Source organism: Chenopodium quinoa, unplaced genomic scaffold (assembly GCF_001683475.1).
Source record: "Chenopodium quinoa cultivar QQ74 unplaced genomic scaffold, ASM168347v1, whole genome shotgun sequence".
In the NCBI taxonomy this organism is placed as follows: domain Eukaryota; kingdom Viridiplantae; phylum Streptophyta; class Magnoliopsida; order Caryophyllales; family Amaranthaceae; genus Chenopodium; species Chenopodium quinoa.
The window spans coordinates 3,281,209-3,304,979 of NW_018744996.1; the positions used below are offsets into that span (position 1 = coordinate 3,281,209).

A 23,771-nucleotide genomic window follows, 5' to 3' on the forward strand; every position below is an offset into this window, starting at 1 on the left:
AAGTAATTATTCAATTCATATAAGCATTCACATGGTATCAAAGCCTTGATCCCTTTTTCCTTTTTTTTTCCGACCAACAAACATGGGTGACTCACCCCACACTATTCCCAACCCCAATGAGCCTTCCCACCCATTCATCCTTGTTAACTTTTCCAACTGTATCAAACTCACCCCACAAAACTACCTCTCGTGGAAGACTCAAATATACTCTATTCTCTTCGACTACGATCTTTTCAAGTTTGTTGATTGTTCTTATCATGCCCCACCCTCCACCATCACCAAAAACTCTACAACTGAACCTAACCCCGCCTATCTCTCTTGGCAGCGTCAAGATAAAATTATCACTGGTGCTCTTCTTGGCACCCTTACTCCAGCCATTGCTCCTCTCATCATCCAAGCCAACACCTCTCATGAAGCTTGGACAATACTAGCAACTACATACGCCAACCCCTCTCGTGGCCACCTTCTCCAAATCAAAGACCGCCTCGACTCTCTCACTAAAAACTCCCAATCCATTTGCCGAATATATGCAAGCCATCAAAGCTTGCACCACTTAACTCTCTCTCTTCGGTAAACCCATGGACAATGAAGACATCATTGCCAAAAGTTCTCAAAGGCCTTGACCAAGAGACCTATAAACCTGTCATCGATGTCGTTAAGGCTCGTGACACCCTCATTACCTTTGAAGCTCTCCATGAGAAACTTATAAACCATGAACTTGAGCTTAAACACACCTTAACCCCATTCACCTTCCCGACCTCCATAAATGCTGCTCAATATCGCCTAAACCACTACCGCCCTCCCACTCCATCCTCTCCTACTATACCAATGGTCTCCTCCCTCGCCCGCAACAAAACACCTACCGACCACCCAACCCCTTTACAGGCAAGTGTCAATGGTGTCGAAACACTGGTCATGTTGTCTCACAATGCTCGGTTTTCAAACAACTTTTCCCTCACATTGTGTTCCCCTCCCTTACATCCTCACCCTACTAATCTTCCAAACCCCGTCTCTCCTACCCCCCTCAAGCCTACACTGCAGTTGTCCCCTCTTCCCCCCTCGTCCTCTTGGCTTATGGATAGCGGCGCCACCCACCATATCACCAATGACCTCACTAATCTTTCCCTTCATGCTCCTATATCTAATACTGGTTCTTTTTCACTCTCTCTTCCTCTTCAAACATTAAAATTTAATAATGTTCTTCATGTTCCATCTATCTTACATAACATAATCTCTATCTCCCAACTTTGTAAAGATAATAATGCCTTTGTTGAATTATTACCTTATTCTTTTTGTGTTAAGGACATCTCAACGAACCGCACTCTCCTCCAAGGTCAACTTAGGCACGGAATCTATGACTAGCAACTGCAACCACTTACACTTCATTTAAGCACCTCTGCTCCAAATAATAATTGGCACCATCATCTTGGCCATCCGTCTATCTCTATTTTAAAACTAATTAGCAATCAATTTTCTTTACATATTCCATCTTCTTTCGCCTCTTGTAACTCTTGCAATATTAATAAAATTCATAAAATTCTTTCTCCAAATCCTCTTTTACTTCTATTGCTTCATTAGAATTAATTTATTCTGATTTATGGACTGCTCCCACACTTTCTCATGATTCTTACAAATACTATGTCATCTTTGTCGACCACTTCACCAAATATATTTGGTTTTATCCTCTAAAACGCAAATCTGACATCGCCCCCACCTTCCAACGCTTCTGTGCATTACTCGAAAAATATTTCCAACGTCCTATTATTCAACTTTACCCCGACAATGGTGGAGAATATCTCAAACTCACTCCTAACCTTCTTGATAATGGTATCTCTCACCTCACCTCCCCTCCCCACACTCTAGAACACAATGGTTACCCTGAACGTCGTCATTGTCATATTGTCAAAATTGAAGTTATTTTACTCTCCCATGCCCACCTTCCTCTCACTTTTTGGCCATATGCCTTCACCACCGCCACTTACCTTATTAATCGCCTTCCTACAACCACACTCCAAAATAACTCACCATTCCAAAAACTCTTCAATAAATCACCCAACAACACCAAATTACGTAGCTTTGGCTGTCTTTGTTATCCATGGCTACGTCCATACACCTCCCACAAAATGGAACCTCGATCCACTCCTTGAATTTTCGTTGGCTACTTACCCACCCAGAGCGCCTATTACTACTTTGACCCCTCCTCCTCCAAAATCTACACCTCAAGACATGTCAAATTCATTGAGAACTCCTTCCCTTACCCGACACTAAACCCCTCTTCCCACTCCCCTGATCCCATATCACCCTCTCAATGGTGTCACCTCACTTTATCCATAATTAAACCCTCCCCCACCACCTCGCCAATTGTTACCCATCCCCCCTCCCCAACTCGCCAACCACATGTTCCCCCCAAACAGAACCGCCTGTCACACACCCCCCCTCCATCTCCTCCTCCTACCACCTCTCCCCCTAACGCATCCCCAAACTCTATTCCTCCCCCTCCTCCCACCCCACAACGCACCATTACCACTCGCTTATCCAACAACATCATCAAACCAAACCCTATGTATGCCCATACTGTTGATAATTTAGAGTGTCGGAGTGGAGAGCCCGCTCTACTAATTAATCGCGCTCGCGCTAGCTAGGCGCGACCCGCGATGTAACCGCGCCAAAATCGCGTTGGGTTTCTGGAAATTCTGGCGGATTTTGGAGGCGCGCCCGCTCCTCCGAGTGGTACGCCCGCGCCCCCGTATGGCGCGGCCCGCGTCTAAAGCGCGACAAAATCGCGTCAGTTTTTTGGAAACTCAGGAATTTGGGCAAAGAAGAGTAGCGCGCCCGCGCTTCCTGCCGTTTTGCGGTTTTTGCGTCGGTTGAGTCTATTATAATAAGACTTGGTTTTTAGAACAAGAAATATATAAAACATTATTCTCTTGAACTCTCCCTAAGTATTCTCCATAATTTCTCTCAAACTTCTTGCAAACTTTTGTGAGAAATACTCTTGATTTTTAGCCTTTTTTGTGAATTATTCATCTTGATTTCGATTCTTTGTGCTAAGAACGAAATTGCTAATACTTTTGAAGTATTTGTTAGATATTAATAATTGATTGTAATACTTTTGAAGTATTTGTTAGATATTAATAATTGATTGTAATACTTTTGAAGTATTTGTTGATTTACATAACATTATTATATTGTAATCATATTTTCATAGGTTTTGTTCCCACACACATTTAAGTGTTTTCTAGTTTGAAATCACTGTAAAACCTAACAATCTAAAGAGGTTTAACTCTTATAATTTTTCAAGTATGTCTAGTGTGAAGAAATTAACAACTAATTTTGTCAAACTTAAGAAGTTTGACGGTGTTGAATTTAGGAGGTGGAAAAAGAAAATGTATTTTCTTCTTACATCTCTTAATGTTGCCTATGTGATAAGCACTCCAAGGCCGGGTGAACATGATAATGAGACCTTGGAGAGTGTTCGGGAAAGATCGAAATGGGACAACGACGATTTCATTTATCGTGGTCACATCTTGAATGGGATGGAGGATGATCTTTTTGATGTCTATCAAAACATTGAGTCGGCTAAAGAGCTTTGGGAGTCCTTAGAGAGCAAATACATGGCGGAAGATGCATCAAGTAAGAAATTCTTAGTTAGCAATTTTAATAATTATAAGTTTGTTGATGGTCGGTCCATAATGGACCAATTTCATGAGTTGCAACGTATCTATGGTTGCTTGGAACAACATGGTATTTCTATGAATGAGTTGTTTGTTGTTTGTAGCATTATTGATAAATTACCCCCTAGTTGGAAAAATGTGAAGCATGACTTGAAACATAAAAAGGAGGACATGACTTTGTCCGGTTTGGCCACCCATCTTCAAATTGAAGAAGGGATTCGTGCCATGGAAGGAGCTAAGGATGGAAATCCTAGCACATCTACCGTGAATATGGTAGATGAAGGAAGGACTAGTGCTTCTACTAGCTTCAAGAGGAAGAATAATAATTCTTCCAAGGGAAAGTCCAAAAAGCAAGCAAACAACAATAAATTTGCTTGTGGGAATGCGGTAAGGTTGGTCACCGCAAGAAGGACTGCTTTTCTTTCAAGAAAAGAATGGAGAAAGCCAAGGAGGGTCGTGCTAACACTAGCAAGGACCCATCCACCAAAGGTAATCCATTTCATGAGGTTGAATTTAATTCCGGTTTGGATTTAAATGCAACGGATCCTAACATTTTTATGGTGCAGGATGATGACTCATGGTGGATTGATTCGGGGGCTTCAAGGCATGTGTGCAAGAGTAAACACTGGTTCAAAACCTTTCAAAAGGTTGTTGATTGAGAAGACCTCTACATGGGGAACAATTCTACCATCAAGGTCTTTGGAAGAGGGCAAGTTGAGCTTGTGTTTAGTTCAGGGACTGCAATTCTTCTTAGGAATGTTTTGTATGCTCCGGAAATTAGTAGAAATCTTGTGTATGGGCCTTCCGTGAATAGTCTTGGCTATAAACTTGTATTTGAAGCTACTAGATGCATAATTACTAGGGGTGTAACGTTTATAGGTCGTTGTTACTTAGATAATGGTTTGTTTAAACTTTCTTTGAAAGACAAGTATGTATTTGATGATGGTTTATGTTTGAATGTTGATGTCAATGATAATCATGTTGATTTGAGTTTATTTGATTTATGGCATTCAAGATTAGGACGTGTGAATTATAATAAGATGCTTTTCATGTCAAAACAAGAATTGATTCCTTCTTGTGATATTTCTCCTAATAAGTGTTCTACTTGCATGTTGAACAAGATCACTAGAACTCCTTTTAAGAGAGTTGAGAGAAGTTTTAATATTTTAGAACTAATCCATAGTGACTTGTGTGATTTTCATAGTACTCCTTATTTGGGGAACAAAAGATACATGGTTACTTTTATTGATGATTATTCTAGATTTTGTTATGTGTATCTTTTGCATTCCAAAGATGAAGCTTTAACAAAGTTCGATATTTATAAAAGAGAAGTAGAATTGCAAGTAGATTCATTTATTAAGAGAATAAGAACTGATAAGGGTGGGGAATACTATGATCCAACATATTTCCAATCTTTGGGTATAATTCATGAGACTACAGCTGGTTATGCACCACAATCAAATGGTGTAACTGAAAGGAAAAACAGAACTCTTGAAGAAATGGTTAATTCTATGTTATCTTACTCTAGTTTGAGTAAAGGGTTTTGGGGTGAAGCAATGTTGACTGTATGTCACATTCTTAATCGGGTTCCTACTTGGTAGGCGTGTCGCGTACCTATCAAAAATAACCTAACTGACCAATACTAATGTAGACTGGCAAGTAAGGGTCGGATCCCAAGAGACTAAGGTTCAGAAACAATTAATTAGACTCAAATCTTTACTAAGCAAAAATCAAGTATAATCGATAACTAAGGGTCTAAAATATAGGAAAAATTCGAAAATAAACTAATTAAGATGATTAAATCAAGCAATTAAAAACATCCAAGATCTAGCTTCGCCACAACTATTATCGATGCAATTGTAATTCTACCCTTAACATACGATTTCAATTGAACGGGGAAAAGTAAACCCTAATAACTACCAAGGATCTCTCTCGAGTATCAATGGCTTCCCTAACATACAATCAATCCTATTCTCATGGTATCATGCATATTAGAGACATTAAACACATTACTCTCACTTCCCAATCATCAAACCCAACTACTCTCGTGTTGAGAATCAAACCCTAAATTGATTTACTCAAATCCGTTTATACCCAACTCTCGCTGTGATAAAAACAATGGAATAATCGCAATACTATAGTTACGTCTAACCTAGCATTGGCATAATCACAATCAATTTAGCAATTCAATAGTTAAAGTTATTAAAGAATTTAAAGATTTAATTCATGCATCAATAATAATTGGGCTACACTAGATCTTGAACTAAAGAATCAACTCACACATGATTAAAGAAACAAAAACAATAATAAATAATGAAAACATAATTAAATAACAAAGGATGAAAAATAAATACCAAATCTTGAATAAAATTGAAAGTAGAAAGTTTGAATCTTGAATCTTGAATTACAAAAACTTGGAAAATAATAATGGAGAACTAGTTCTTAATAACGTAAAAATAAAAGGCTAGAATAAAACTAATGAAATAATAAAACACCACTTAGTATAAAAATAGCCCTAGAAAAGATAAGAAAGTCGGCAAAAAGCTTGGCGCACAAGGATCCCAGGAGGCACGGACGTGCCTCTCCATAGGCACGGACGTGCCTCTGTACGTAGCAAAGTTGTTGCAGCTTCTGTCTTCCAGGCACGGACGTGCCTGATGCTGGGCACGGACGTGCCTGCTCTGCTGCGCGTATCACTCATATTAAATCAGTCATAACTTCATATCCGGAGCTCCGTTTGAGGCGTGTAATATATAGTTGGAAAGGTCTTCAAGTCTACTTTCCAATGCAATTTGAATCACTCCATTATCATTTGTATACCAAAATTTATTAGCATAATAGTGAACAGATGTCATATTTGTCAAGTATTTCATCAACGTTTTGCTTCATTTTCACTCAAGTTCGTCTCGAACACATGATTTAATATTCGTGGGCCTCGGCATAGCTTCGTGACTTCGTAAAATCTCCAAATTAGCTCCGTTAATCCTGAAATACATCAAAAACAACGAAACTACCCATAAAAGCATCGAATCATCGAAACTAAACCAAATTACACCAAAACGGACTCAAATACTCAACTAAACTAACAAAACTAACTAAAAATAAGCCAAATAATATACACAAAACACGACATATCAAACTCCCCCAAGCTAAACTAATGCTTGTCCTCAAGCATTTAACCATGAATCACAAAGGAGGAGAATGACAACTCCTCAAACAATCACAATGTGCCATCAAGTTCAAAACCACGATAAAAAAACGAAATCAAGAGTCAACATGCACAAAAACCACCATTCATCTCATATACTTGGACTTGACAACCAATCTTACCACACATCTCCCCATACATACTCACACAAACATGAATAGTTCTCACTTTAGTTGTGAAAAATAAAAACAATAATGCTCATGTGTTTTCGGGGTGAAATATGAAGCCACTCAACCTAAGCATAGCATGCATATCAACTTCACACAACTGGCCTCTTTAGGCTTGCAATGTGACTTTCTCCACTTTTAGTGACTGATGCAATTACGAAAATCATGAAATCCATAAAGGGTAAGCTCGGTAAATAAGGGTTGGACGACGTAATTTGGGAATGTGGTGCTCAAAATATAACAAATTCTAATCCCACTACACATTCAAATGTCGGGTTCAAGCCAACCTTATTTCCTCCAACTTCATACAATTATAAACATAGCCCTTTATTCTTTCCTTCCTTTTTTTTTTCCTTCACACAAAGAGGAAGGGATTAAAAAAAAAAAAAGGAAGACTCCTCTATTTTTTCAAAGGCCTTTGAGACCATATTTCTTTTCTTCTTTTTTTTTTTCTTCTTTCTTCCTTTTCTTTCTCATAATCTCCCTTCTTTTCTCTTTGTTTTCTTTCTTTTTTTTTCCTTTTTTTTTCATTTTTTTTTTTCGTTTTTTTTTTTCAACATCATTCACACTTATAGGGCTTAACAAATGTAAAACACCTTCAAAATAAACCTAGAAAAATAGCTCTAAAGCTTTAAATGTAGGGTATCAAGAAGGGGTTAATATGGCTCAAATTGGTTCAACCTACGGGTGAATGTAAAATAAAAATAAATAAAAACAACAAGAAAAAACATGAAGGCCTAAAATGTGGAGGCTCTAATTTCTACAAGGAAATTTCAATCATCTTTTCGCGACATGCATCATAAAGTCTCAAATAGTCAAAAAGCAAGACCAAGAATTCGATTATATGAAGGACAATCTAATCACACAAGAAGAAAAATGACTGAGGTAGAGTGAAATCAGTCATATAAGGCTCAAGACTCTCACCGGGTACACAAACTATTCACATAAGTAAAGCGGGGAGACCATCCTGGCCACAACCTAGCTCAAATCCAAGCACATCAATGAATGGGTTTTCAAAAACTCTTTTTTTTTCTTTCAAAAAGCACACATATGTGATTATAATCATAGAAGCATAGTCATGCAATGGCATATTATTCGACACTAGAAAGAAATAAACTACCCAAAAACTGAAATAAATCTAATATATACAAGGTGAAAAGCATATCCTCCCCCAAGCTAAATCATACATTGTCCTCAATGTATGCATATAACAGTGGTAAATGAACAAGGGGAAGGGGAAACAACCTACTGATCAGGAGGGGTGGGGGGAAAGCCATACCTCGGGTCGGTGCTAGGACCGCCTTGAAATTGCCTCTGTAGATTTTTATTTTTATTTTATTTTTTTTTTACGAGCTGAGGCACGGACGTGCCTCTCTAGAAAAATAGTCCCCAAAGTTTCTGCCTTCGAGGCACGGACGTGCCTCCTCAGGGGCACGGTCGTGCCTCTGCAGAAATGTGATTTTCTCATTTTTTCCTTCTTCTTTGCGCATTTCTTCCTTGTTTCTTCTTCTTTTTGCTTACTTTTCACCTATGTAAAAAACCACAGACAAATCAAAAACTAGTTATAAGAATCAAAACCAAAAAAAATCAAGAAAAATAATGAAATTAAAGAAGAAAAATTAACGAAATAAGAGTAAGAACTCGAGAATGGGTTGCCTCCCATTTAGCGCTTGTTTAAAAGGTCTATAGCTCGACCTCCCTTGTTGGCTCAACCGGGATCACCACACGAAGGGGGAACTCCGCAATGTTGCCCAAGGGAATGATTGCCTCCAAGTGACTCCTTCATTTTATTGTTTACCTGCCTTATATCCGAACTCACCTTCATGTGGCCAAGCACATCATCGGGTGGAATTTTGTCCTTGCTTCTCACGAAATTTCTATCAAATACATACTTATCAAACAAAGGGTTAGTAGCATCGATTCTTAAGCAAGTACCACCATCAAATATAGAATTATGTTCATCAAAGAGCTTGAACATGACTTGTTTATCCTGGGCCCTAATGATTACTTGTCCTTTAGGAACATCTATTAAAGCTTGACTTGTGGCAAGGAATGGACGACCAAATATAATCGGGATCTTATGGTCTTCTTTCATGTCCGTAACAACAAAATCAACAGGAAAAACAAGTTCACCAACCTTAACTAATACATCTTCAACCACACCCTCAGGGAGTCTAGAGGTCCTATCAGCCAATTGAAGAGAAATAGGGGAAGGCCTAAGTCCTTGCAAGCCTAAACTCTCATATAATGAATAGGGCATTAAGTTAACACTAGCACCTAAATCGCATAGAACCCTATCGAAAAATTTCTCGTTTATCGTGCAGGGAATAGTGAAACTACCGGGATCATGCAGCTTAGGTGGTAGGTTATCGTATAAGAGAGTAGGGCCCTTCTTATGTGCTACTTCCTTATCCTCATGTTGATCTTTGATATTCTTTACAAAATTTGCAAATTGAGGCATTTAAACTAAAAGATCAGAAAAGGGAGTAGAAGCGTGTACCTTCTTGAGGGCTTCACAATATTTGCCAAAATGTCTATCGAGCACGACTTTTGACAACCGTTGCGGGAAAGGCATCGGTTCCTCATAAGCCGGTGGAGCCACATATTTGGAGCTTTGAACATCTTTGCCCTTTTCGTCTTTTCTAGACTCCTCACTACACACCTTCTCAACAATTTGCCTTGGAAAGGCTTCATCTCTTCTCAAGAAAACAGCATTGCATTGTTCTTTTTGAACCTTTGCTTGATCTTGAAGAGTTGATAGGCGACTCACCTGTTGTGAAAGTTGGCTTATTTGGCTTTCCATGAGCTTACTATGGGCTTGCATCTGTTGGATGAAGTTACCTTGTTGTTGGATAGCACTATTGGTTGTGGTAATAAAGATTTCTATCATCACTTCAAGGCTATATTTTTGGGGTTGTGGTTACATTGGTTGTTGGTTCACGGATGGTCTTTGTTGGAAACCGGGTAGTGGTTGGTTGTAGTTGTTGGGTTGGGGTGGTGGTGATGGATTCTGCTGTGCTTGGGTGTTCTTGTATGATAAGTTTGGATGGTGTTTCCAACCTTCATTATAGGAATTTGAGTAAGGATCATAAGGATTTTTAGGATTTGAGGAGTAGAAAGCATTGGCTTGTTCAATGGACATCTCACCTGTATTCTGCGAAATCTGTGGGCAATCTGGTGCAATATGACCCTGCACATTACACAATTGACACAACTCCTGTGGGCTAGTAGAGGTTCCAGCTTGGAACTTATCAAACCTGCTTGTTAGTGCCTGCACAGAACTGGTTAGCATAGTTAAGGCATCAACATCAAGTTTACCTCCCTTTTTCACAGTATTTCGGCCTCCTGGATGATAGTTATCATTGGCTGCCATCTTCTCTATAAGTTCCTTTGCTTCAGTGGGGTTCTTTGTCAAGAGAGAGCCTCCTGACGCAGCATCAATATAGATTCTGAACTCATGAGTCATGCCATTATAGAAGGTTTGAATTAATATCCACTCTGGAATGCCATGATGAGGGCATTGTCTCTGTAGCCTCTTAAACCTTCTCCAAGCCTCATAGAGAGACTCATCATCTGACTGTCTAAAAGTGAATAGCTCATTCCTCAACCTAGCAGTCTTCTCGTGTCCCAAAAACTTCACTAAGAAGGCCTTCACTAGCTTGTCCCACATATCGAACGAGCCAGCGCCTTCATCTTTCAACCACTCCTTTGCCCTATCCCGTAATGAGAAGGGGAAAAGGCGTAGTCTAATAGCATCATCTGTTACACCATTCATTTTCATTGTATCACATTTCTCCAGAAAACTATCAATATGACTTACCGGACAATCATGCGGTAAGCCTGCGAATGAATCATTAGAGATAAATCGAATGAATTGTGGCTTAAGCTCGAAGTGCTGAGCCGTTACAGGTGGCCTGACAATGCTAGAAAGAAGTCAAGTAGTCGTATCAGGAATACCGTACTCCAAAAGGGATTTCGTGGCGTCTGTCATGTTTCTATTGGTTTGATTTCTCCTTCTTCTTCTACCTGCTCGTCTTCGTGCGGTTGCTTCGATTTCAGAATCAAAAGGTACTAGATCTTCCGAACCTGAGCTTCGTGTGGGCATCCAACAAGAAAACTAGAGAAAGAGTATCAAAAACACAAGAGAAAATAGCTGAAGCAACGAAATAAGCCTAGCAAAAATGAATCACAAATAATCTAATGAAACCGTTAGTCCCCGGCAACGGCGCCAAAATTTGGTAGGCGTGTCGCGTACCTATCAAAAATAACCTAACAGACCAATACTAATGTAGACTGGCAAGTAAGGGTCAGATCCCAAGAGACTAAGGTTCAGAAACAATTAATTAGACTCAAATCTTTACTAAGCAAAAATCAAGTATAATCGATAACTAAGGGTCTAAAATATAGGAAAAATTCGAAAATAAACTAATTAAGATGATTAAATCAAGCAATTAAAAACATCCAAGATCTAGCTTCACCACAACTATTATCGATGCAATTGTAATTCTACCCTTAACATACGATTTCAATTGAACGGGGAAAAGTAAACCCTAATAACGATCTCTCTCGAGTATCAATGGCTTCCCTAACATACAATCAATCCTATTCTCATGGTATCATGCATATTAGAGACATTAAACACATTACTCTCACTTCCCAATTATCAAACCAAACTACTCTCGTGTTGAGAATCAAACCCTAAATTGATTTACTCAAATCCGTTTATACCCAACTCTCGCTGTGATAAAAACAATGGAATAATCGCAATACTATAGTTACGTCTAACCTAGCATTGGCATAATCACAATCAATTTAGCAATTCAATTGTTAAAGTTATTAAAGAATTTAAAGATTTAATTCATGCATTAATAATAATTGGGCTACACTAGATCTTGAATTAAAGAATCTACTCACACATGATTAAAGATACAAAAACAATAATAAATAATGAAAACATAATTAAATAACAAAGGATGAAAAATAAATACCAAATCTTGAATAAAATTGAAAGTAGAAAGTTTGAATCTTGAATCTTGAATTACAAAAACTTGGAAAATAATAATGGAGAACTAGTTCTTAATAACGTAAAAATAAAAGGCTAGAATAAAACTAATGAAATAATAAAACACCACTTAGTATAAAAATAGCCCTAGAAAAGATAAGAAAGTCGGCAAAAAGCTTGGCGCACAAGGATCCCAGGAGGCACGGACGTGCCTCTCCATAGGCACGGACGTGCCTCTGTACGTAGCAAAGTTGTTGCAGCTTCTGTCTTCCAGGCACGGACGTGCCTGATGCTGGGCACGGACGTGCCTGCTCTGCTGCGCGTATCACTCATCTTAAATCAGTCATAACTTCATATCCGGAGCTCCGTTTGAGACGTGTAATATATCGTTGGAAAGGTCTTCAAGTCTACTTTCCAATGAAATTTGAATCACTCCATTATCATTTGTATACTAAAAGTTATGAGCATAATAGTGAACAGATGTCATATTTGTCAAGTATTTCATCAACGTTTTGCTTCATTTTCACTCAAGTTCGTCTCGAACACATGATTTAATATTCGTGGGCCTCGGCATAGCTTCGTGACTTCGTAAAATCTCCAAATTAGCTCCGTTAATCCTGAAATACATCAAAAACAACGAAACTACCCATAAAAGCATCGAATCATCGAAACTAAACCAAATTACACCAAAACGGACTCAAATACTCAACTAAACTAACAAAACTAACTAAAAATAAGCCAAATAATATACACAAAACACGACATATCACTACTAAGGGAAAACAATCTACTCCTTATGAACTATGGTACAAAAGAAAACCAAACTTGAAGTATCTCAAGATTTGGGGTTGTAGGGCAATCGTAAGAGTGCCCGACAACAAGAAAAGAAAGCTCGGTGAAAGGGGCTTGGATTGCATATTTATAGGTTATGCTGAGCATAGCAAAACCTATAGGTTCTATGTAATAGAACAAAATGACTATATATCGATTCATTCGGTTATTGAGTCAAGAGATGCAATTTTTGATGAAAATCGATTTTCATCAATGAGTAGACCGAAAGATCTACAAATCAGTGCTAATGATAAGGATATAGTAGAGTTAAATGATCAACTTGAAATTCATGAAAGTACATTCGATAATGAGAATGTTGAAACTCCTCAAGTGAGGAGAAGTACTAGAGAAAGGAAAATTAGGAATCCTCTAGATGACTTCATAATTTATTTGGTTGAAGGATCTAGGGATGTCCTTAGTTCTACTACTCTATATTGTTTCAATGTGGATAGTGACCCAAAGACTTATAGCGAGCCAATATCTAGTCAAGATAGTGCATTTTGGAAGGAAGGTATAAATGATGAGATGGATTCCATCATGGGAAATAATACTTGGGTCATAGAGGATTTACCTCCCGGTTGCAAACCTCTTGGTTGCAAGTGGATTTTCACTAGGAAAAGGAGACCGCATGGCTCCATAGTGAAATTTAAAGCCAGATTGGTTATCCAAGGCTTTAGGCAAAAGCATGGTGTTGATTATTTCGATACCTATGCACCGGTTGCAAGAATTACCTCCATAAGGTTATTGATTGCAATGGCTTCGGTATATAATCTAGTGATTCATCAAATGGATGTCAAAACGGCATTCCTTTATGGAGATCTAGAGGAAGAAGTGTACATGAAACAACCCGAAAGGTTTGTTTTGGAAGGACAAGAAGATAAGGTGTGCAAATTGGTTAAGTCATTGTATGGACTTAAACAAGCACCAAAACAGTGGCATCGAAAATTTGATGACACAATTTTGTCCTTTGGATTCAAAGTGAATCAAGCTGATAAGTGTATATATAGCAAATTTGATGACAAAAGTCATGGTGTCATCATTTGTCTATATGTTGATGATATGCTTATCTTTGGTACAAGTCTACAACAAGTAGAATTGACCAAGGAATTCTTATCCTCATCTTTTCAGATGAAGGATTTGGGGGAGGCGGATGTCATTTTTGGAATAAAGATTATTAGGGGCAATGGAAGACTTATCCTAAGTCAATCTCATTATATTGAGAAGATGATCAAACGATTTAATATGTTTGATAAGTGTCCCGTGAACACCCCCATGGAACCTAATGTTAAATTGGTTAAGAATTCGGGGAAAACGGTTTCCTAATTGGAATATTCAAGGATAATTGGATCCTTGATGTATGCCATGACTAGTACAAGACCAGATATTGCATTGGCTGTGGGGAAACTAAGTAGATTTACTAGTAACCCAGGTGCACAGCATTGCTTTGCAGTTCGGAGGGTCTTGAGGTACCTTAAGGGTACGTTAGACTATGGTCTATCTTATAGTAGATTTCCTTCAGTTTTAGAAGGATATTCTGATGCAAGTTGGATCACTTACAAAGAGGATGACTCTTATGTAAGTGGTTGGGTATTCATGTTTGGGGGAGGTGCCATTTCATGGTCTTCCAAAAAACAAACTTGCATTGCGGATTCCACTATGGCAGCGGAGTTTATTGCTCTTGCTTCAGCTAGTAAGAAAGCTGAGTGGTTGAGAAATCTCATGATAGAGTTTCCTTTATTGCCTAAGCCAATGCTACCGGTGGCAATCCATTGTGATTCCAATTCGGCGTTGATAAAGGCTTATAGTCAAGTGTACAATGGTAAGTCTCGGCATATTTCACTTAGGCATAGCCTAGTGAAAGAGCTTATTAATGATGGGGTCATAAGTCTTGACTATGTTCCAACAAAGTTAAATTTGGCGGATTGCCTTACAAAGGCTATGCCAAAGCATTCCATCATATTTGCCATGAATGGAATGGGTTTATGTCCAAAAACACGAATTTGTGAAACCTAATCTAACGCTTGAAGAAACATCAAGTCTTAGATTCAATGTGGTTGAATTGCATTTTTGTTGTTTGTTAGCAATGTTTGATGACCCATATTCTATGGTACTTGTGATGTACAAGGTAGCGTCAATTTAAAGTTCTCAAAGATTTAAAGTTGAGAAGCTCTAAATGAAAGTGTCTTGTCACAAGGGCACATACACGTATATGAGAACCTACCTACATAAGTTTGAAGTTTAGCCGCTTCAAGAAGTCTAGATGGACATATAGACTTTAATGAACTTATGAAAGATACGGACACATGGTTGTTTAAAAGTGTCAAGTGATGATTGATTCGATTTGTCTTGTGTGTACTTCACCTTCGAATGGTTGGATATATCCGTGTGATTCAATCCATATGGAAATCATGAGATATGATCATCGTTAAGTGTGTTGTACTAGGTGTCAATTCAATCCGTAGGGACATTGACATTGATGCATGAGATGTGGCTAAATTGATAGAATTGGAGAATGTTTATAGGGACACTCTAAATGGGGGAGGATTGTTGATAATTTAGAGTGTCGCAGTGGAGCGCCCGCTCTACTGATTAATCGCGCTCGTGCTAGCTAGGCGCGACCCGCGATGTAACCGCGCCAAAATCGCGTTGGGTTTTTCGGAAATTCTGGCGGATTTTGGAGGCGCGCCCGCTCCTCCGAGTGGCGCGCCCGCGCCCCCGTATGGCGCGGCCCGCGTCTAAAGTGCGACAAAATCGCGTCAGTTTTCTGGAAACTCAGGAATTTGGGCAAAGAAGAGTGGCGCGTCCGCGCTTCTTGCCGTTTTGCGGTTTTTGCGTCGGTTGAGTCTATTATTATAAGACTTGGTTTTTCGAACAAGAAATATACAGAACATTATTCTCTTGAACTCTCCCTAAGTTTTCTCCATAATTTCTCTCAAACTTCTTGCAAACTTTTGTGAGAAATACTCTTGATTTTTAGCCTTTTTTGTGAATTATTCATCTTGATTTCGATTCTTTGTGCTAAGAACGAAATTGCTGTCTATTGTATCTCAAAGAGGATTTTCGGTTAAACCCAAGCACCGTGTGGGAGAAATAAACCTCTTTAGGAAAGTGTTTACACGCCTTAGACAGTGTATCAAGGTCGTAGTCTTACGGGACATCGGAATTCTCATGTTCATGCGTGGTTTGTACGGCTTGGAGTTAAGGCAAGTTTGATTATCTTCACATTAGTGTAGTCTTAGAAATTTTCTGTAATTTCTTAGATATTAATACTTGATTGTAATACTTTTGAAGTATTTGTTGATTTACATAACATTATTATATTGTAATCATATTTTCATAGGTTTTGTTCCCACACACATTTAAGTGTTTTCTAGTTTGAAATCACTGTAAAACCTAACAATCTAAAGAGGTTTAACTTTTAGAATTTTTCAAGTATGTCTAGTGTGAAGGAATTAACAACTAATTTTGTTAAGAAGTTTGACGGTGTTGAATTTAGGAGGTGGAAAAAGAAAATGTATTTTCTTCTTACATCTCTTAATGTTGTCTATGTGATAAGCACTCCAAGGCCGGGTGAACATGAGAATGAGACCTTGGAGAGTGTTCGGAAAAGATCGAAATGGGACAACGACGATTTCATTTGTCGTGGTCACATCTTGAATAGGATGGAGGATGATCTTTTTGATGTCTATTAAAACATTGAGTCGGCTAAGGAGCTTTGGGAGTCCTTAGAGAGCAAATACATGGCGGAAGATGCATCAAGTAAGAAATTCTTAGTTAGCAATTTTAATAATTATAAGTTTGTTGATGGTCGGTCCATAATGGACCAATTTCATGAGTTGCAACGTATCTATGGTAGCTTGGAACAACATGGTATTGCTATGAATGAGTTGTTTGTTGTTTCTAGCATTATTGATAAATTACCCCCTAGTTGGAAAAATGTGAAGCATGACTTGAAACATAAAAAGGAGGACATGACTTTGTCCGGTTTGGCCACCCATCTTCAAATTGAAGAAGGGATTCGTGCCATGGAAGGAGCTAAGGATGGAAATCCTAGCACATCTACCGTGAATATGGTAGATGAAGGAATCACTTGTGAAATTGATTCCTCCAATTTTTAAAGTGCGCATCACTTTAATAGGCATAATTTGTTAGGAGATTGACTTGAATTCTATAAATAATACGCACAAAAAAATTGATACATTGTATAAAATTTCATAGTATCAACTAATTATAATAAATATATGATCAAAATTATTAAAGGTAAAATAATGTTATGTATCAACAAAATGTATATTAAAGTGTTTCAATTACTTTAGGATGATTTTTTTTTACAAAAACTTTAGGATGATAAATTTTGTAGGGTACCCCTCCGTATTTTATTGGTTATTATCAGATTTTAAATATTATTCATAATACTACAACCGTTTCTTTTTATTGGTTATGTTTAGATTTTAAAGGTTATTCATAATACTCATTCTGTCCCAAAATATATGAGACGTTGGACTTTTGTCACTATATATGTATTAGTTTTGATCATATTTTTTTACTAACATAATAAAAACTTATTTTATCATAAAATATGTTGTTAAATAGGTATATATATAAAGTTTCAAAATATAATTTTAAAATAATTTTCATAATAATTAATTATATACAAATAAATTCAAAGTAATGCATTGACATGCGTGCAATATTGACTGTGTCATGTATTATGGGATAGAGGAAATTAGATAATATTTAAATTTACTCACGAAAGTAAAAGAGCCATGTGAGATCATGTTTGATTCATCTCAAACGAATGCTCTATTAATATTCAATCGTTATAATTTTAAAAAGTATGTGATGAATATAATCAAATATGTGTATTGACAAACGTGTAAAAGTCAAAACGTATCCAATAAAAAGTGAAGAAGGGAGTATTATACTTTAGATATAGGGTAATTTTGTGAAAATTTAAGATAATTTTACCAACAACTATCATTATAATGACTACTTTGAGAATAACTAACTACCATTTATTTATTTATTTTTTTGTAAAAAAAAAAATCTAAAAAAATCTACCACAAAAACCTTGAGTAACACAACTACATTTAATTTCTTGGCAATAATCTCCAACTGAGGGAGCTAAAAAATCGGTCGTTTCAATGAAAAGGGAAGGGAGGAGGGGCAGTTTCATCGACCTGAGAAGAGAGAGGCTATTTGGGGGATGGGGAAGGGGGGTGGTTTCTATGGTGTAGGTGGGTCGCCAGAGTGTTTTTAGGGGTAGAGAAGGGCCGACTGGCTGTTATCGGTTGCTAGGGGAGGCGGGTTTAAATGTATATTGGTAAGCCTTATATGCGTTGTCCTTACTCGTTGTAATAGCTAAATAGTAAGTGTCGTTAATGACCTTAATTGATATTGCGTAAGGGCTTCTTATGCCAATAGTAACTTATGTTACTGTCCTTTTGTTTGTTGTAAACTCAGTTTAATTAATGTAATTTCAGCTGTTTTTTTAAAAAAAAAAAACTCTTAAAAACTTTCAAAGAATTGATACAAGCTTCGACATATGAAAATATCAAAAAATATTTTAAACATATTTACATAAAACCTTTATAAAGTCCATCTGTCTCATAATTAGACGATCATATAAAAATCCGCCTCATTTATTTATCAAACGGGTCTAACCCATATTATAACTATGGCGGGTCATGGCTTTTAAAGGCCTCCATTCCTATGTCCTAAGTCTCTGAGTTATTTCATTGCAGCGCACTCAAGTTCTCCATTGAAGCGCACTCAACGTTCTCCATCGAAGCGTTCTCCGTTGAATCTAATTCTTGTAACCCCCATTGAAGCAGCTTCTAAGGTAAGTTGTTTGTTGTTGTTATCATCACATCAATTTCACAATCTAGGGTTTATATTTGATCTAATCTAATTTAATTATCAGTGCTTTAAGTTTAGGGTTCGCAAATTCTTAGATTATGAAACATCATATCCAAAAGAAAAGAAAATTATGAGCGTAATTTGATTATTGAATCAAGTATCCCTAAAATTATGTATTTTTCGAGATAATTCAATATGAAATCAAACCTCTTTTCCCTGGGCCTAGGGCGGCCGCCCCTCCTGCCCTGCCTCAGGGACGGGCCTGTATGGTTCTCTACTTTTTATTTTTTTTTAAATTCAATTAATTTTCTGAAATTTTTTATACATTCAATTAATTTAACTTTAATTTGATTAGAATCAGGAACAAGCGTACATAATTGATCCTTCATGTATACTGTAATGTAATTTGGGAATGAAGAACTGAAATTTGATTTTTACTGTATACTGTATATGATATCATGTATAGCCTGTGTTGCTGGACTTGTTGAGTTGTTGGACTTGTTTAATTGAACTTTAATGCATTTGATATGAGCATGAAGAACTGAAATTGTATTGTTGTCTTGCTGAAATTGTCAGGAATGTCTTCTAGTTCGTACACTTTGTTTATTTACTTTGTTTAAACAGATTTGTGTGTTTTGAGGCTAAATATTTAGTGTTTTATTGAACAGGTTGTCAAATTCTCGTTTTTTTGATATATTATATGCCTTGTTATACGCCGTACCCGTGTCCCCTATTCAGGATTGCCGTTTTCCCGTGTTCGTATCGTGTCCGTGTCGGTATCTGTGCAACGTAGCTCCCTCCTAAAATCAACCTCTCAAGTGAATGAAACAAATCAAACAATCACAAAAAAAATGTTCACCAACGACAAACGGCAAGCAGAGAGAACAGGCAAATACGGCACACCAAGACCGCAACACCTTCAACAACTCATCACCCAATTCCAAAACTCCACTATTTCCAACGAATCCAAAGAAAAAATCGTCGCTAATCTCGCTAACTTCTCCTACGATCCTTACAACTACGCCATTCTTCGTGACCTCAACGTTTTAGAGCTTTTCATCGACTGCTTAACTGAGCCTAATGAACGTCTCATTGAGTTCGCTGTCGGCGGAATCTGCAACGCCGTCGCTGACCCACAAAATGCTCAGATTGTTTGTGATTGCGGCGGTGTTGCGGCGTTGATTGACTGTCTTTCGAGTCCGGTGAGGAATACGGTCAAGTATGCGATTGCGGGGTTGTATTATTTAGTTGATTTGGTTGATTTGAAAGAGAAGGAAAATGTGGTGGATTTGATTAGTAAGTATTCTCAGGTTGATGGGTTTGCTAATCTTGCTCAGGCTTTGTTGGACAAGATTTCGGAAACATGAATTTCATGTTGAGGTAAATTTTTATCCCTCTTTTTCTATTTGCTAGTAATTTCAATGGTTTTATATTGTGTTGAAAGTTTGATTTTGGATTTGAATTTTGTTATAGTTAGTTGACATTTATGATGATTTTGTGGGTTTAGGATGTTTGAAATTGTGGGATTTTTGTGGGAAGTTTGATGGTGTTGATTTGGTTGATTTCTTTGTGAATTTTGATTTTTGGGTATGAATAATTAGGGCTCGTACGTTAACAGTAAAGTAAACATGATTAGTTTAAGTATGACTAATTTCAAGCCCGTTAGTCATACAAATTTTCATATCATAGAACAGAAAATTGTAATCCGAACTGAAATCCATAGTGATGATGGGTCCTTAGTGGTTTTATTTTTGGTTTCTTAGAGTGTGATCAGTGAAGTGATTGGAAAATGAGATCAGTTTTGATGGTGAGGCTTATGCTTGAGTGAAGCTATTGATCACTAGGCTAAATCGTCTTTATGTCTTCTTGCTGAGGCAATTGTCTTTATTTCTTTGAAGTTGACCGTTGAATTGTTCATATTATTCCATGAGTTGTAAATTTATATATTAAAATTTTCGAGCACCTCCTGGGTCCTGGCTTTATGCTGAAGTGGGATGATTTTATGATGTCAATGTTTCCATTTTATCAAATTAACCTTTGGAGCTGTCTAGTAAATGTGCATTAGTGTCTTTTTTGGGAATATCAGTAGGCATAGTAGCCCAATCTAAAGGTGCTCATATGATATGTTACAAATGGAATGTAGTAGATCATGGCATCAAGCTAAAGCAAGAAGCCAAGCTAACCTATACAACTATCTGGAGTTAGGCTATTTAGAGTAGACCCTTGACCAAATGCATGCTTGTCTCAAATTGTCTAATATGAACATTTTGTGCTGTGTAACAGCATAAGCTATTGAGTTTTCAAACATTTGAAACATAAGAGAAGAGCTTCTTAAAGAGTGGAGTTATCTACTAGATTTACCTCCTTGTGGCAACAAAATATCAAGAAATTAATCTCTATTCTAGTTCTTTTGCATCTTCCATTATGTCCCCAACAAAATAGTTCCATAAATGTTGTATACCTTGTATTGTCCTTCTGAGTATGAAACCTCATAATTTCCCGTACTTGTTAAAGTATCAGAGGCACTTGTTTCTCCGTTTTATAATCTATTATGCTTGCATGAGAGGCAGGGTTGCTACTATTTTGCTGTCTAGTAATGGTGGAATGCCCTTTCTGATTGGATCTGGTGATAAAAAAATTTCATCTATATAATCATTATAGCTAGGTTTATAAACATCATCTTATGTAGCGTATTTGTCTGCATACATAAGGGTTATGATAAGGGATGAGATGTGGTTGGACTAGGACTAGGTTCTCTGTTCTTATAATTTTGTTCTTGATTGTACTTAAAAAATTGGGATACATTTTGCAGGAATGGGCAGCTGAACACTGTTCTGCCCCTTTTCGTGCTCCTGAGTTGTGGGATTGTCCAAGTCAGTGCAATATCGATGAAAGAACTGATATATGGTCACTAGGATGCACATTGTACGCAATAATGTAAGTACCATTTTTAACACACAGTTTTGGCCTTCTCTGTGAAGATCATAATGCGACTCATTCACCAATATCTTTACTTTGATTACTATATTGCAACTTGCTCTGTCTGGTTTCTGTTAATTTTATGGAGTAAAGTTTCCTTTTCGATCCTGTTGCATCAAATTTCCGCTAGATTTCATTGCGTTTATGATTCTACAGAGTACCTTTACGATTACAATGTAGGAATAACCCGATAAAAAAGTGGGAAAATGAGAGAGAAATCCGACTGATTGAATATTTTTGAGTAACCGAGTGAATGGATTTTGAATGATAATATGTTTAGCAAAAAGAAACATCTTTTGTCACATCACCTATGTTGCTATTTGCAGGTATGGTGTCTCGCCCTTTGAGTATGCGTTGGGAGAATCTGGTGGAAGCCTACAATTGGCCATTGTAAATGTTCAGATAAAATGGCCAGCCGGACCAAAGCCGCCATATCCTGATACACTTCACCAGTTTGTGACATGGATGCTTCAGCCTCAAGCTGCTGTTCGACCACGCATTGATGATATCATCATTCATGTTGACAAGTTGATATCCAAGTACTCTGATTAGCTCCAAACTATTGGCGGCCGTCAAACTCAAACTTGTATGCACAGGTGTATCTTGAAGGATTTTTATACAAATTATTCTGGTCATAGACACATTACAGTTTAGTAAATTCTGTGTTTGACAAAGGGTTATCAATCGCACTTATTTACTTTGTCTAATACTTCGTGTAAGTTAGTATTGATATTGGGATTGTAAACACAAATTTTAAATCTGCAAATTATAGTAAAATGTTGGATCGGATCGTAGGATCGTAATAAAATCGTAGGATCGTGTTGAGATCCTACCACTCATAATTAATATCGGAGTACGATCGTGTTGAGATCCTACCACTCATAATTAATATCGGAGTAGGATCGTAAGATCCTATAAACTTTAAGATCCTACCAAAGATCCGGATCGATCACGGAATTTCGAATCGTAAAATCGTAGGACCGTAAGATCCGGATCGGGATTTTTACAAAACAATGAGATGCTCCCTTGAAAACTTGTGGAACTTGGAAGTGATATTCATGTGAATGAATACTTAAGATATGTAAAGTGGATTTATTTCATACTTATAGGTTATAATAAAATACACTTCCGAAATATTAAAATTGAGTAAATAAGAATTTTATTTTTTGAATTTATTAGTCTTGTTAAAATAAAATGAATATTAACTGAAATAAGTAAAATTTAGGTGAACAAAAACAAACCCTAAATATAAATCAGGTTAATAAAACAAACCTTATTTGAAAAAAAAAACAGAAAATTTAACAACAACAAACCAACCTTTGTCCCATTCTCCCAAAATAGACCAACCTTTAAATCTTCCCAAAATAAACAGAAGTTTGCATTTTTTCTCTCAAAATGAATCAAGCATGTCACCCTACCTGTTATATCAAATAAAAATCCACTTGTCATTAAATCATTGGGCAAGGTTTTTTTATTTTTTTATTTATTTATTTATTTTTTTTTAATTTTGTTAATTTAAAAAAAAAAAGAAATATATAAATAAAATAAAATAAAAAACCCAAAATCACCCTTTCCCACCACTACCAACCCTCCTCCCCAACCGGCCACCCCCTTAACCTTCACCACCATCACTTCCACCTACTACACCACCACCTATGTACACTACCAGCAACAGCTACCATAGAAACCAACATACCGACCACCAAACCCAAAATCATCTTCTTCACTCTCACTCTCATTTTACACTCAAATACACCTTTTCTCTGCGAGCTGATAATTGCAAAAACCCAGATTCTGAAATTCGGGTTTGAAATCATCCATTGAAAAGGGTATATTGAGATCTCTGAAGAAGTGCAACAATGGCGGTTGCTGAGAGAGGAGGAAGAGGTGGGTCCGGGTCGGGTTTGATGGGTATACGAAGCATAATGTCATACCCGATCTTCCGTCATTTTCTCTCTCCTCTTCCTTGCACTCTTAAACTCTTCTTCACATCTTCTTCTTATCCATCTTCTTCAGCTCCTGTATGTTTTCTTTACTCTTGAATTTTGCTG

The 23,771-nt window shown here is 37.2% G+C and overlaps 2 protein-coding genes across 3 annotated transcripts; one reads left to right on the top strand and one right to left on the bottom strand.

The window, feature by feature from the left end:
* Positions 1-8,757: 8,757 nt before the first annotated feature.
* On the bottom strand, positions 8,758-9,939 carry LOC110707399. The gene is made up of 2 exons (XM_021885432.1): positions 9,550-9,939; positions 8,758-9,483 (listed from the first exon to the last, which is right to left on the bottom strand). Exons 1-2 carry the CDS (start codon positions 9,937-9,939, stop codon positions 8,758-8,760), a joined length of 1,116 nt encoding a protein of 371 aa, XP_021741124.1.
* An 8,628-nt stretch (positions 9,940-18,567) lies between these two features.
* Positions 18,568-22,509, top strand: LOC110707367 (actin-regulating kinase PRK1-like). Of its 2 annotated transcripts, none has more exons than XM_021885394.1 (5): positions 18,568-18,724; positions 19,410-19,960; positions 20,052-20,121; positions 21,554-21,678; positions 22,047-22,509. In XM_021885394.1, exons 2-5 carry the CDS (start codon positions 19,593-19,595, stop codon positions 22,270-22,272), a joined length of 789 nt encoding a protein of 262 aa, XP_021741086.1. In that variant the 5' UTR covers positions 18,568-18,724; positions 19,410-19,592; the 3' UTR covers positions 22,273-22,509. The 2 variants fall into 2 exon arrangements, with proteins under 2 accessions (XP_021741086.1, XP_021741087.1); XM_021885395.1 differs by having other exon boundaries at positions 20,079-20,121.
* Positions 22,510-23,771: the final 1,262 nt, after the last annotated feature.

Excerpts from the sequence above, each read along its gene's own strand:
- LOC110707399 (XM_021885432.1), bottom strand. The coding sequence starts at position 9,939 with ATGATAGAAATCTTTATTACCACAACCAATAGTGCTATCCAACAACAA. Across the intron at positions 9,484-9,549 it reads ATTGTGAAGCCCTCAAGAAG|AATATCAAAGATCAACATGA; the intron begins GTACACGCTTCT and ends AATTTTGTAAAG.
- LOC110707367 (XM_021885394.1), top strand. The coding sequence starts at position 19,593 with ATGTTCACCAACGACAAACGGCAAGCAGAGAGAACAGGCAAATACGGC. Across the intron at positions 19,961-20,051 it reads CCGGTGAGGAATACGGTCAA|GTTGATGGGTTTGCTAATCT; the intron begins GTATGCGATTGC and ends AAGTATTCTCAG. Across the intron at positions 21,679-22,046 it reads TGCACATTGTACGCAATAAT|GTATGGTGTCTCGCCCTTTG; the intron begins GTAAGTACCATT and ends TGCTATTTGCAG.